Below are 16,501 nucleotides of genomic sequence, written 5' to 3'. Positions count from 1 at the left end.
CTAAATAAGAGTCACTTTGCAATATGGTGGACACAGTGATTTGTTCTTTTGAGCCTTGGGTGCCCGACTCCGGAACTTCTGGAAATGAAATCGAGATAAGGCATCAGCGATTGTATTCTCTGTACCTGGGAGAAACTGAGCTGTGACAATAAAATTGTGCTGCATAGATGTTAGAGTGAGACGCCTCATTAAAGAATTAATAGCGTGACAACGTGAAGATGCTCTGCCTTTGCGAATTATCTGAACAGTGGCCTGATTGTCACAATTAAATTGAATTCTCTGTTGAGACCATTGTGGCCCCCATAACATTGCAGCTATGACTATGGGGTATAGTTCTAGAAGGGCCATAGATAAGTCATCACGGTGATCGATCTTCAATTCTATAGGCCAGGCTTCACTAAACCAACGTCCTTGAAAATAGCCACCAAACCCGATTGTTGATGAAGCATCTGTGAAAATTTGCAAGTCAGATGCATTAACCACTTCACTGTTGAGAAATAAATGGAAACCATTCCAGGATTCTAGAAAAATTTTCCACATAGATAGTTCCAAACGACAGGCATGATTAAGCGAGACATGGTGATGTAATTTTGACACTGAAGTACTCAATTTCAATAAATGAGAAACGAATGATCTTCCCGGTACTACAACCCTGGCCGCAAAGTTGAGATGCCCAAGAAGGGATAGCAATTCCTGTTTTGTAATTGATTTCTTTACGGTAAACTCTGATATAATGGTTGTAATTCTTTCTTTCTTGTTAGTTGGTAGAAATGCCTGCAAATCTTTAGAGTTGAGCATAATACCCAGGTACTCAAGTTCTTGTGTAGGCCCCAGGGTTTTATGCACTGCCAAAGGTATGTTCAGTGATTTATATAACATGGTCGTCACTGACATTGAGCGTAAGGCTGTTTCTTCAAACTGATCAATAGTCAGAAAATCATCCAACAGGTGGAAAATAAATTTCACATCAAATTTGTATTCCGCTATCCAGCAGATAGCTTGTGAAAGCTTGTCGAAAATTTTTGGGCTTGATCTAGACCCAAAAACCAGTCTCGCAAAGAAATAGTACCTGCCATCCCATTTAATACCATGCAGGTGCCAAATGGATGGGTGTAAGGGTATTTGCTTAAATGCATCCGTGATATCGAATTTATTCATGTGAGCACCGGCACCCAAACGTTTTAGTTCCTCAAATGCATCGTCAATTCGAATGTATGACATGGAAAATGTCTCTTTATCAATTAGCTCGTTTAGGCTAGGAACACCTGGTTTTTCATGAGGTGCCGATAAGTCCACGATCAGACGTAATTTCTTTGAATATTTACTCTGTGTGATGCCTAAAGGGTTCACTCTGAAAACTGGGAACGGTGGATGTTCAAAGGGGCCAATGATGTATCCTTTGTCTAATTCCGTCTGAAGTAAGCGAGTAACGGCATCCGGATTTCTTCTAGCTGACAAGTTGTTAACACATTCAAATGAAACAGTGGGGGCATTAACTATGCCAGTCATAAAACCTTGCTTAAGTCCTGTACACAATTCTTCAACAAAGTTTTGATTAGGATGATTTGAAAGATGCGCCTGTAATTTGTCCACATCAATTGGTGTACCAGCAGAGCTTGGCAGTCACTGTGGGGTAGCAGATTTATTTCCTTTACTGGAGTTTTGTGATTTTGAACAGTTGTATAAAGGATGGTTGGCTTTGCAAGAAGTGCATAAATGCAGAAAGGGGCATGGATTTCTAGAACAGCCTTTAATACTATCAAAGTTATAGTTGTTGCATACTTCCTTGCCATTCCAAAACACCTTAGGGCGCCCCCGGATGTCACTGCTTGAGTTATCGCGCTGTTGATAAGTTGATTGTGTAAACTGCCTGCGTGGACAAAAATCTGTCATATGCAAGGTACTACTACAAACAAAACAGGCATTGGACTTGCGTCCGGCCGTCAAACGCATGAAAATATCGGTATCCCTTACAGACCAATCTATTTTAATGTTCTTTTGTAAAAGCCATGCTGCTGCCCGAGTGGTAAATTCGACATGATATTCATAAAAAACATTGCCACCAAAGCTAACTGCAATGTCCGTGACGTCCGCCTGGTAACAGTCTAATTCCTCGCGGCGGTGTGGAAAGGCCTTGCAAACAATAGACTTATAACGGTCAAACGCCACTAAAAAATTCATTTAGGGTTAAACTCTTGTTAAGTCGGGGATCGGCATTTCCTTTGAGCTTAATTTCATTACCGACGGAATCGACGAGGGAGCGACCTTCAATTGTTTCATGGGCTGGGATCAATAAGGCCGCTAAGTTTGTATATTTACCTTGTATAATGTTGCTTTTTAAGGCGTCATTAACAGCAACGATTTTTGGCAAATCGTGCGACGCCACGCCAAATCTTCTCCTAGTTGGTGGTGAATTCCGTATTTCCTGGGTCCCGAGACCAGTATTCGGAAGGCTGAGTATGCTGTCCTGTTCTCGCGACATCTGGTGTGTTGTTGAAGGGCCGGCCATGTTGGTTGAACTTCGAATGCCATCAGCCAATGAATGACGTAATTCATTAATAGTTTGCCTCAAATCTCGAACTTCTTGATGTAGATCAGTTGAATGTTCGTCAATATTCCTGCCACTAGTAACCACTTCGTGTTCTGGCGGTGACGAACTGAAGTCGGGGTTGATTGTAGAATTACCGGCAGTTGCGTCGTCATTACTGGCCGCATTCTCTTGCCTGTTAAGTTTGTATATGTTAATTGCCTCTTTCTTGCTCAGAGATGACGGCAAAACAATGCCAATTTCCTGTAATCTCCGACGGACTTCCACTGCCGACCAGTTCGCTGGGTTAGACATATCCAAACTCCTAGAACGTGGTGCAGCCCGATTTCCAGAGTCAGATAAATTGTCTACTCCGGAAACTGTGGCCATCGATGAACTCGCCCGTCCGCGTCCTCTTGTTGTTCTGCGTCCTTGCAAACTTCCTCGAGTACTCGTATTATTCGTAGAATTTCTACTTCTTCTAGGCAGAACTTCAACTTCAGCGTCTGGCGCAGTAACGACAGCACGGCGTTTACGGCCTCTGTGACTGGTTGTTTGATTCCTTTCCATAATGAAGGGTTGAATTTGTTGGTTATAATCAGAGAAGGTCGAGATGCACGACTTGACTAAAACAAAGAGGCAAGCGAAACTGACCTTGTTCAAAGCACGCGCGATTATGCAAATGTGCTGTATCATAAATACAGCTTAATGTAAACATTAATCTCCCATTACGGCCAAACAAGGGGTTCGCAACAAGAAACGACACGAACACAGGATATTATCAAATTCTATTATTGTATTTGTGTAAATAAATATAGTGCGCTCACGAGGTATCAAATGACATTAACTCAAATAAACAATAAATTCACAAATTCAGCATAATACAATAACAGTGTGCTAAGACACACAAAATTAGACAACGCAAGGAAAATACATTTACAGTCGCCTGGAGTCATAAAATGATATGGACACTAAAATACCTAGTTTCAAAAGTCAATCTTTTCGATGCAAACAAAACGTGGCCAAATCATCGGCTGGCTTCGGTTTGAACAATTGCGACGTGATTGCTGGACGGCAGTGAGTTCTTGTAAATCTTGCCGAGAGAGAGAGGATGCAGTTCTTACAAACGTCCGTGGAATGACATAGTGAAACTGTACATTGTCTTCAATTTGGCTTGACGTGAAACAATCTGTCTTTGAGAACTCGTAACGAAGCAACTGCATGCCTCCACGTGGCAAGGTGTTGGTGATTAGCCATGTGTCCAGACTCGGTGATAATAGACGACGAATTGAAATTGACCTGTGACCTACATTTATAGTGGACAAAGACTCCTTAAGCTCCAGTAAATTCAATCATTCTTAACGCCCTCTCGTGAGCGTCTATTGGCATACAAAAAATACACACGTCTATAAATATCAAATTACACATCAAAGAAAGCTTAGAAAGAACCCCCGTGTGCTGAGAGTTTTGGAGACACATTAAAAATTAATTCAAAATTACTTATACTTGAGATATTGATGGAATAGCTGAAAACTAATTATGCAAATAAGGTAACTAATATGAACAGATTTAGGTGTAAAACTAATAAGGTCTGCACAATGTACCAAGTTTCATTGGAATGTGATTATAACCAAAAAAATATTAATTATTATGCTAATTAGAGAATTAATATGAACAGATTTTAACCCAAAATTAATCAGGCTGTCTATTGTCCTAGAGCATTTATGTACCAAGTTTTATTCAAATGTGATGATCAATACTTGAGATATTAGTATTAATTAATTATGTTAATTAGGTGATTAAGAAGCATAAATATTTACCAAAAACTAATATGGTGGTCTTAGGTTCAATGAAATGTGATGGGTACTATTTAAAAGTTTCATTGAAATCCAATGAGTGGTTTTTAGACATCAGTGCAACAGCCATAGAACAGCAAAAAATTAACTAATTATGCAAATTAGGTAATTAATAGGCACAATTTTTTATCTCAAAATTAATCAGGTCTCTGCATAATCCTAGAATATCTATGTCGCAAGTCTCATTGAAATGTGATGATTAGTACTTGAGATATCAGGTGAAAAGCTGAAAATTAACTAATTTATGCTAATAAGGTGGTTAATATGCACAAATATTTACCAAAAAACTAATTAGGTCTCTGCACAGTCCTCAATTGATTAATCATTATGTAAATTAGGTAATTAATAATATTAACAGATTTTTACCCAAAACTAATCAAATCTGTGCATTAGTTCAGAGCATCCATGTGCCAAATTTCATCAAAATCCAATGAGTGGTTCTTCAGATATCAGTGGAACAGTCTTGGAACAGCTAAAAATCAGCTAATTATCATGCAAATTAGGTAATTAATATTCATAGATTTTTACCAAAACCTAATCAACTCTGCGCATTATCCCAGAGCATCTATGTACCAAGTTTCATCAACATTTGATTAGTGGTTCTTGAGATAACGGTGGAACAAAAAAAGTGACATACATACATACATACATGCATACATGCATACATGCAAAGACTCCCTTTTGTGCTTCGCACACGGGAGTCAAAAATGTGTCGCAGTTACACATCTCTCTTTCGATAATTATTTGGGACAGTTGGTTTTTCTCTGATATTATCTGATAATAATGTCTAAAAATGTCTAAATTAGACATCTCTGCCAACATTTCATTAGATTTTATTATCCGATAATGATTTACATGACATTGTTGCGCCTTCATGGATTTAAACTTAGACAATTCCTTCCCCTACTTCAATGGATTTTCTTCTATTTTTCATTTTCACTACTCAAAAAGCTTCACTACTACACTACTGACAAATACTCAGAACCATCAGGAATATTTCATGTTCACGCGTTACAATTCAATGAATGGTGTTTGTGTATATTTTGATTTTTACTGAAGCCGAATGTTATGAACTGTCAAACATGTACGTGCATTTGCGAGTAGTTCACAAAAACAGTCCCTGGTCCAGTACTTTTTCAAACAAATGTATCAATACTAGTGACGTTAGTATATTTTATACAATTGTCAAATCTACAATGATTGGTGTAAAAATAATACAATAATAAATTGTGAAAAGACGTACCCTATAATTATCAATATAGCAATTAGAGCAAGGCCTACTGGAAATGACTCTCATATTTTTTGTCACAGAGTAAACTGTCTTGTCATATATTGTACTTGTCTGACTCAGCACCCAAAAATCAGGTGTTTTAGGAGGTGGGCACTTACCCAAGGTCCTCCCCCTCAAAAAAGTATGCACATGATAATTTTATTCCACCATGTTCCAGATAAACAGAGGAATATTACATCTTTTTGTTAGTTGTAGAAATAACATAACAGATACAGAAATGGTCACCAAAATTATGCACATTTTGAAGTATGTACGAGTCTCTAGGTAGTAGTTGAGCGTGGTAAACTGAGCGTCTCAGTTTTCACGAAGATATAATAACAATCTTTATTGCATCCTTATAAATACAATCTATCAGTCTACACCAATAAAGTATTAAAAGAAAGTTGAGTTAATTAATGATACAATGTAATAGTAAATAACAGTACCTTGTAATGAGTTCAGCATATGCTCACTTTCAAAAGTAAGCGTGGAGCTAAACAATGCAATGATTGAGTGCACTCACTTTTAAAAGTAAGCGTGAGAACAAACCATAAAATGCTGGTAATGTAATGAAAGCTACGCTCAGTTTAACATGAAGTTGTTACAAGTTTGTTTCAGAGGTCTAACTTAAGTTAAAGAATCCAATCTGGTGCTAATATCACATTCACATGAGAGGATGTTTGTTAAAACAGACGCAACCATATTTAATTGAATATTCACGCAGTTTGAACCCTATGACCTTGTAAGATGGACGTATCTGGTAATGAGAGACTACGCTCACTTTTACATGTAATAGTAGGCATGGGACCAACAATGGAATGAGAAGTGCGTGTGTCTGATTTCAACCATAAATCGCCAGTGTATAAATGTTTTTGAGAGTACCATTTTGATTTATGCAAGATAAATGTCGAGACAGGCCACAATTATATTTAATAGTAATAAAGATGCAACTCTGACGATTGTTTTGTCTTGAGTGTTTTCATTTTTCGGCCTCTGTAAACAACGCTCAGTGACAAGTGAAAGTGTGCACACCTACAAAAATGACATTTTATTAATGAAATGTACATTCCCATTTTGCTCATATATTCGGATTAACCTTCATAGATTTACACTACAGTAATGGTAGTGAAAGTTGCAAGTCGTGACATTTATGCAAATACGTTTGAAGTGCGTGAATCAATTCGTGATCGTACTGCTAATATCATAAAATACGTTTGAAATGTAGACTTAGATATACACAAATACATTTTTGTAATTAGTATTTCACTGATTACTAACATCACTACGGTACATTTGTTGAAAATAAATTCTAGATGTTTGACATGTCACCATCGATTTGCATTGATCGAATTACAGTACGCTAGGAAATATGATCTTCTAATGATTAATAGTACTGAAACATTTGAAATTGCCTCTGGTACAAGTTTTTTGATAAGTAAACTAAAGGAGTTGTGGTCGCTTGGCATGTGGTTGTTCTTGTTAACGCAATCTTAGACTCAACCATTCATGCGATCATTAATTAATGAATTAATTGAACTCCGATGAACTTGCCAACTGTTAAGTAGTAGCGCGTCATTCAATCTATTGGATTACGCATCCACACTTATGTTTTCATTGTTTTAGGTGTGATTAAACGAACTGCAGTGAACTTGCCGACCGTTAAGTAGTGCCAGCATTCAATCTATAGAATTACGCATCCAACATTTCCTTCAACAGGGTCTGGGGGTGGGATGGGAGGTAGTCGCTGGCTTTCAATGTTGGACATCGCGACATAGTATCAATCCCCAAATGTAATCCTGGGTTTGTGACCTCAGCTGGAATTAACAAGCCATGCATGGCACAGTCCCCGTTAGTTATCAAATTTAAGATATATAGTTTTGTTTATAGTAATATAGCTGGAATATAAACATGTCAGGAATATGATGATTGTTTAACAATTAAATGATTGACATTTGTATCTGATCGTCAAATGAGCTCTGGAACAGCATTAATTAAAACAAAATCAGCCATTTTGAATATATGTATAATGAATATATGAAATTTGAACATAGTCAGTCAAAGCATGTCAGAGATATGGCTCTAGAAGCCCATTCATTAAAACAAAATGGCCACTAGTCAGCCATTCAGAATCCGATCTAAAAAATAAAACAAGTTTTTTAGCACAAAAATAGCCACCATTAGGCCACTTTGAAAAGGATCGTCAAACCAATATATCCGTATATCTGTGACATGATGTATAATGAATATTAAAAATTTGAACATAATCAGTCAAAACAAGTCAGACATATGGGTCTTGAAACCCATTCATTAAAACAAAATGGCCACCGGACAGCCATTTTGAGTCTGATCTGAAAAATAAAATGACGTGCACCAGGAACCCGTAATGTCCAATGTATGTACCAAGTTTGAATGCAATCCATCTATAAATGCCAGAAATGCTTAATATTTGATGATTTTTTAGCACAAAAATGACAACCATTAGGCCATTTTGAATAGGATCGTAAAACAAAATGATGTTCATCAAGGTCCTATAATGTCCAACGTATATACAAGGTTTGAACAAAATCCATCTGTAAACAGCCGGGAAATGCTTGATTTTGATGATTTTTAGCACAAAAAATGGCCACCATTCGGCCATCTTGAATCAGATCGTGAAACAAATTGACGTGCATATGTATGATATCATGTATGATGTATGTGTGAAGTTTGATTGTGATTGTTCCAGGCATTTCTAAGATACAGGTCCGGACGCACGCACACACGGACAGACACACGAAGGTCAAAACATAAGTCCCCGTTTTCAGACTTCGTCCGAACGGGGACTAAAAACAACTCTACCTGTTGTAACATTGCATAAAAAAAACAATCCCCAGGCACTAGTGTAAGACAAAATGTCTCTAACCGTGATGATCTTTGTCTGAATTTGAAACACAGCCGTTACCCACTGTGATAACAACAAATAAGCTGATACTTTGACGTGCTGCAAAACATCAGAGCTATGCAGTTACTTGAACGCTGATATTTTGACCCAAGTGTTTTGCTAATATTGTTAACTGACTGTCCGAATAATTCTCAGAATGGCTGTAACAGTCAAAATCATTATCATCATTGCTGAATGTATTCAATTACATGCAAACTCTTGTCAAAAGGTTTTATTGTAGACCTGACCTGCAACAAGGTCTTGCTAGATCAAGTCAATGTTATTAACCAATCAGAATGCTGTGTTGTACGGACACAATTCTCAGGGTGGGGGGAATTCCTGAAGGCATTTTAGTAACGCAATGCTGAAGTGAATTAATTTAAGTATGGTTTGTTGGAATTGATTTTGCTGAAAAAACGGCATGATTTTTTGAAAAAAACAGTAATTTTTTGAATGTAAACTGAATACGGAATGAGCAATTATTGAAAGGTAAACCTTGTTCACCTCCTTTCACTGGCGTTAACAGGTCATTGTTGAAGTATAACACCTCCTTTCACTGGCGTTAACAGGTCATTGTTGAAGTATAACACCTCCTTTCACTGGTGTTAACAGGTCATTGTTGAAGTATAACACCTCCTTTCACTGGCGTTAACGGGTCATTGTTGAAGTATAACACCTCCTTTCACTGGCGTTAACAGGTCATTGTTGAAGTATAACACCTCCTTTCACTGGCATTAACAGGTCATTGTTGAAGTACAACACCTCCTTTCACTGGCGTTAACAGGTCATTGTTGAAGTATAATTTATGTATGGTTACTGTGGTTTACTTATTCACAACATAGTCATGCTGGACAATATCAACACTGTATTATTATAATACAAGTTTGATTACAACTATTTGGGAAAAGTCAAACAATGCTCAAAGACTAGGTTTTATGACTAAACAGTAAAATTTGGGACATTTTGGCAGGGATAGATGCTTAGCCAATCATGACCCCTAATATAGGAAAAGGAAATTATTGTAATTTACTAAGCAACTTTTTTTTTTATACTTTGAGGAGATAAATTTCTATGTTGAGGCTTATCAGGTTATCCTCATAAAATGAGAATATAAATAAATGAACATTGTCAAGTAATTGCATTACATAGTACCGTTAATTTTAAGTTTAAGACATATAGTTTTGTTTATCATAATATAGTTTGGACGTGAATGATTCAAAATTGTGAAAGATATGGAAACAGAACTGCATTTGAATCTGATAAAAAAAAAATTATGTTCATCAGAATCCCATAATGTCTGATCTATGTAGTTTGTTTGAACAAAATACATCCATACATGACTGAGATTTTGCTCCAGAATAGCATTAGAACAACTGATACAATTTTGATACAAATATGCCAAATGGCTTTTAGTTACCAGTGAATAATCATTAGTTGTGTGAACTCCTACATACATGTGTAGTTGTAACAGTGTTCTATAAGCTAAACACATAAAATAAACTAGACACAGTACCTGCGTAAGACTAAGTCCAAGAGTTCTGGCACAATCTACTTTATTGATCTCCCTTGATTTAGCTAGAGTCATTTTTATTATGTCTCCATAATCATTATAATACTGCAATAAAAATATTGTACATACGAAATAATTAGCAATAATTGTGAAATAGCTCTGCATAAGATGCATACTGCATATACAACCTGATAGAATATAAACATATAAATTGGAGTGTTTTAAAACAAGACTGATTTACATAAAAAATGTACAAGTTATTCAAAGGGCGGTAGGCAACAGTAATAATCGTTATGTTGTGCGGTCACTCATGATGCATCGCTGTCACTACAAATGTAGATGCATAGCTGCCGTTCTGTGCATATTTAAAATTAGTTCAATGACCGGCGAAATAATCTTACTGGCAATAAAACAACGATATACCCTTGTAATACTGCAGCTACTGACTTGTTGTTAACAACTAACTTCACGGGTGATCTTGATTTTGAACAATATTTGTACAGCTGATGTCAAGGTCTGATACACGATGTGTCCAAAAATGGAATGCACTGTGGAATTTCTTATTTATAGTGGAACACAGATGTACACGTAATCATAAAGTGGAAGCCTGCAATTCATCGATAGCGGCGCTGTTAAATATTTTTTACAACTCTCATGTACGCTGCTATTGATAACTTTCTCAATTTATCTAATACGAGTCAAATCGATAAAGAAATTAAATATAGATATAATATTTAATACGAATATTATTTTTTAAATCTTTCAAAGCAGAAAGTATCACTGATCCAACACTTTTGCTTAATGCCAATGGTTATTCTCTAAATAAACAAAATCAGATGCTTACCTTCATGTAGTGCTTGAAGACAGAAGCCGCTGCCTTCATCTCGATTATATTGAATACAATTAATTTACAAAAGCATGCTAGAAGATTACGACGTTTATGTAGCATCTCAATCTTTGCTGAATCATCTTCTTCATCATCGTGATGTGCTATTAATAATTAATATTAATAATTATTAATAATAATAACATGCAAATGCATGACATATTTTATGAGAGTTCTCAAATTTAAGAAATGTATAAAGTTTGAACATGTTTGAAAGTTTGGTCAGAGCATGCACCAAACAATGACTCATTATTGAAAGCTAAGTAATAAACACTAACCATCATCTTCTTCCACAAAAATATTTTCTGTGATAAATGATGTGACATTGTCCTGTAGATCTCTGTCTGGGGTATAAATAAGCGAGGATAAGACTGCAGCATTTTTACCCAGCTGTTTACTGAATGTGACAAGTAAGTCACAGACAGTGATGAAGGATTCTTCTTTAACAGCAGTGTTAGAATTAATCAACATTAGATTATTGCCTTGTTTGATGGTCTCAGATACACGTTTTCTTAGTTTCTTCATATCACTCTGCAAGTCAAAACATAGTACAACTATACAAGCGACTTGACGGTCAAAATAGCTCCGCTGTCTTCATTATCATGGAACAAGAATCAGTAAAGTGGCATTGTGGTTGACGGTTTCGGAATAGTCGAAAATAACATTTTTACCAAAAATGACAAAAATATTCACTAAAAATCCAAATTTGCATACTTTGACACAAATTTAACAAATCTGACAGAAAGATCACCCCAAGTATCTTTGGTACAAATATGAATGTAATTGGTCATTACAAGTACTTTTGAAGAAGAAGTCGTTTAAAGGAAAACTTCATGCGGGACACAGGACAGACAACGCCGGAGAGACCCCCATACCAACAGCTCCGCTACGATGATAACGGCGTTAAAAAATCTTGCCCTTCAGTCAACATATATCAGTCTGGTGACTACACTTCCTCACATACTACTGAGACACAATCCAGATATTGCACAATATCATAATGACGGTTCATATCTTCCAACATTGACTGATTATACTAGCAAATTGGTGGAAGAAGTATTATTCAAAAACAAGTCATTGTAAATGACACAGTCCCCGTTAAATTTTTGAAAGTTCTCTTTGTGCTCGTCATATTAAAGCGGAGGGGTTGTCGCGAGCGTGTCCTTGAAACTTGAGTTCCAAGTGGCATATACAACAGATTGTTTACCGGTATTTACATCAAAACACATATTTCATGTAGTAGTAATATGGCTAAAAATAAAAACAGCTGTTATTCGGCCATCTTTAATCTGATTATGAAACACACTGATATGTATGATGTATATGCCAAATACGAATGAAAATGGTACATAAATTGTGGAAATATAGTAGTAAGGCCAAAAGGTCTAATGGCTGTCAATCGGCCATCCTTGACCAGATTTTGAAACAAATTGTCATGGACATGCATCCTAACATGTATAAAGTACATGTATGTGCCAAATTTGAATGAAAACTGACAGAGTACATCCAAGATACCGCATAAAAAAACAAAACAAGATGCCTGCCACTATGCCAGTCGACCAGCTTTGATCCAATTGCGAAATAAATCGTCATGGACATGTATCCTGTAACATGTATAATCTATGTACCAAGTTTGAATGACAACTGACAAAGCATGTCCAAAATACAACATTTTCAAAAAACAAGATGGCTGCCAGTCGGCTATTTTGAATCGAATAGCTAAACCACTGCATGTGCATATGACCCACATAAAGTACTAGGCACATGCAAAGAATAAACGGAATCGATCCGAGGGATTCTGAGATATGACACCGGACGGACACACAGACGGAGACCGAATTATAAGTCCCCGTTTTCGGACTTCGTCCAAACGGGGACTGATAAATTGGCAGTGATTTTTCCACAAAATGTATTGTTGTTATTACTTTTAGTGTAGTAATTAATAAGCTTGGATTGAAGTCATATGATTCTAGAAGCAGTGTTTTGTGACTATGGAATACCTAATATTGCTGATTCAGATGATGCCGCACTGGACAGGGGAGCTGATAGCGAATAGGGTGGTGGTAGGATTGTTTTATTCAAATTGTAAAATAAAATATTCAGTTTCTTTAAGTCATAGTGGCACTTTTTTTTTTGCACAATGATCACCACTGACAGTGGTAGTGTCCATGTTTGTTTCTTTCCATAATATTCAGTAGTCATTTTTAAGGTGTCAGACTTGATAGCCCCATCCCCTTCAACCAAATTATTGACTGCTGTGCTAGAGATTCAATTTGTTGGAATGGGTAGCTGTGGGTCAATAATGTTTACTTTTAATTCTTGCAGAAAGTTGCAGGTCACAGCATTCATCCAAAGTGATATCATGGGGATACAACAATTGCAATAGTGTGGGATAAAACTATTCCAGTTAGGATCAAATGTTGAAAATATTCTGATTTTGTTGGCTTCAAGCATTCCAGATATTTAAACATGCTTTTCTAACATATTTGTTCCTCTATGGTAATTAAAACAATTGTACTCACTCAATAAAATATTATTTCATTTAAATTTTTTTTTTTTTTTTTTTTACAAATGTTTAATGAAATAAACTTGAATCATTATTTATTTGATGCATATAATTGGAAGCATTGTTCTACACAATAGGTGGCTTAATTTGCATAAATCAGTGTTAGTGTAATTAATTAATTAATTAAACAAGTCATTGTCAATGACACGTCCCCGTTCCGTTCATATTTGAGTGACATATACATTCAAAGCAGATCATGACCGAAATGCACCTGCATATGTACAACACATTGTGCTAAATCTGAACAAAATCCATCCATGCATGACTGAGATCCGGTTCTGGAATTGTGAAAATACGTGATTTTGATGCATTTTCGGCCTTAAAATGGCCATCATTCCACTATTGTTAAGCAGATCATGAAACAAATGCACATATCTATTTGTGACATGATGTACCATGTGTGTGTGAAGTTTGAACTTGATCAATCCAGACATGTCTTGGATACGGATCCAGAACTGAATTCTTTAACAAAATGGCCGCCAGTCGGCCATTTCGAACTTGATCCGAAAAAAAAAAGACGTGCATCAAGGTCCTATTATGTTTAATGTATGTACCAAATTTGAACAAAATCCATCCATGCATAACTGAGATACGGGTCCGGAATGGTGAAAATGTGCAATTTCAATGTATTTTCGGCCTAAAAGCAGCCGCCATTTGGCTATCGTTAATGTGATCATGAAACAAATGCACATACATATTTGTGACATGATGTACCTTGTGTGTGTGAAGTTTGAACTCGATCAATCCAAGCATGTCTTGGATACGGATCCAGAACTGAATTCTTTAAAACAAAATGGCCGCCAGTCAGCCATTTCGAACCCGATCCAAAAAAAAAAATGACGTGCATCAAGGTCCTATTATGTTTAATGTATGTACCAAATTTGAACAAAATCCGTTCATGCATAACTGAGATCCGGGTCCGGAATGGTGAAAATGTGCGATTTTGATGCATTTTCGGCCTTAAAATGGCCGCTATTCGGCTATCGTTAATCGGATCATGAAAAAAATGCATGTGCATATGTCCCATATAATGTGTGATGTATGAGTGAAGTTTGAACTTAATCGGTCCATGCATGTTCGAGATACAGGTGATCACGGACGCACGGACGGACAGACGCACACAGGGCAAAACATAAGTCCCCGTTTTCGGACTGCGTCCGAACGGGGACTAATTACAGTGTCCCTTCTAGCAAATTAAAGCACTATAGCAGTTTAGTAGCTTAGATATCCAGTAAATAAAATCAAATGATAAAACAAGGTTGGGTTTTATTCATTTTTATATTAACAGGCCCTATCCATATGATCACAAAGTAACCAAAATTCAGAACGATCAAAACAATTGCCATATCAGAACATGCAATGAACATTGAAATGAACACTAAACCAGGTTGGGGGGGGGGGTATTGACTAACAGGGTACAACACACCACCATCATAATACGATGTCCATAAACCATCAATTTTGTTTCAACATTCGATGTCAAGAAGTTTTTTTTTTTCTTACGAATATGAAATGATCAGAGATGTATCTTTTTTTGAATGTCAGTCTCAAATTTACATCAAATTTAAAAGTATGGATTTTCATTCTAGAACCAGAGGTCACTTTCAAACTGTCTGTCTGGCACCATATTTTTTGGGACCTACACATGCTATTGACTCACTAAATTAGCCATGATTAGCAGATTCTTCTACATCATTTATATCCCATCATGCATCTCTTCTAAACACTACACTTCACATTGTCAAAAAGAATTTACACTTTATAATGAAATAGAGCAGCCAGACATTGAGCTTAAGCAATATGATGCATCAGTAATTAGTGTACCTTATCAGGGCTGCTTTCGTCCAACCTTTTCACACACCACATCAAAGCACACTGTATACAATTAATTGCTTTACAAAGTATTTCTTCTGCAATATCACGTTCATTGCCTTGCTTCACCAGAGAAAATAACGTATCATAGAGATTCCATCCAGTTAAGTCATGATAACTGAAAGTAATCATAGCGAAATTATAACCATCTTGCTCTTAAGGAACAAATGATTACCTTTTGTTATATTTTGTAATATTTCACTTTTGAAGTGTTGAGCATTTTGGGTGTATGACATGTAAGATGACTCGTGTTGCTAATAACCATGCAGGTGTTTAAAATAGATGCGAGCTGAAGGGGGGTTGAAGGCACTTTGCATGGAAAGAACTTACTTACTAAGAGCAACTCACTGACTTTTACTGACTAAACAGATCTAAGTATTATCAGTAGCTTATATAACACAAATCGACTTTTTGTACTGAGTAACAAATTGATTTCTTATCTTGAGTACTGAATCAACTTCTTGTTATACAGTACCCAGTCAAAATAACTAAACAAGTCCAGCTTGGGCAGACCAAAAGAAATACATTGCAGCCACTTAAGAGCATACACATGTGGACTCATTATAACACAACAGTCTCTCGTACGTCAACCAAAGTATCTCTGCCTGAAAAGGTTTGATCATTACCATGTATGGATGTGAAGGCAAGTCTCTGGAGAAATATTATGAAAATTTGGTAATTAATATGCAAAGATTTTAAAAACTCAGTACATGGAAGTTTATAAAACAAACTGCTAGTTAGTTCAATTTCATCAAACTCCCAAAACAGCTGAAGAGAAAAGCAAATTGTGTCAAATCTCTGTACCAAATTTAAACAAAATTAATAATATTGTAAACCCCCCCCCCCCCGCTCATTATGGAGTTAAGAAATCTGATAGCAAACCTACAATGGATACTTACTTATAAAAAGCATTAATTCTTTTAATACTTGATGATAATGCATAAATGTCATCTTCATCTGGTTCACCACTCTGAAATACATAATAGTATATTAATGGATGATTTGATTCAAATTTGGTCTTGTGTTGAGATTTTATTATTTTGATACTATTTTATTTTTGTATTTCTTGCTATTTTGGCATGACACTACAATTT

General features: G+C 36.3%; 1 protein-coding gene across 2 annotated transcripts in view; it reads right to left on the bottom strand.

Moving 5' to 3' along the window:
• The window catches only part of LOC100371347 (cohesin subunit SA-1-like), a 311,470-nt gene that overhangs the window by 59,373 nt on the left and 235,596 nt on the right, over positions 1–16,501 (bottom strand). For both annotated transcript variants that reach the window (XM_085498240.1, XM_085498246.1), the window contains exons 16-20: positions 16,307–16,377; positions 15,360–15,525; positions 11,248–11,500; positions 10,928–11,073; positions 10,087–10,188 (exon numbers count right to left, since the gene is read on the bottom strand). In XM_085498240.1, coding sequence (XP_085354366.1) covers positions 10,087–10,188; positions 10,928–11,073; positions 11,248–11,500; positions 15,360–15,525; positions 16,307–16,377 — 738 coding nt within the window. The remainder of the gene's footprint in view (positions 1–10,086; positions 10,189–10,927; positions 11,074–11,247; positions 11,501–15,359; positions 15,526–16,306; positions 16,378–16,501) is intronic.

The sequence above is a fragment of the Saccoglossus kowalevskii genome, chromosome 1 (assembly GCF_978046115.1).
Source record: "Saccoglossus kowalevskii chromosome 1, keSacKowa6.1, whole genome shotgun sequence".
Taxonomy (NCBI): domain Eukaryota; kingdom Metazoa; phylum Hemichordata; class Enteropneusta; family Harrimaniidae; genus Saccoglossus; species Saccoglossus kowalevskii.
The sequence above is the reverse complement of the archived record's forward strand: the minus strand, read 5'-3'. Positions and strand labels throughout refer to the sequence as shown.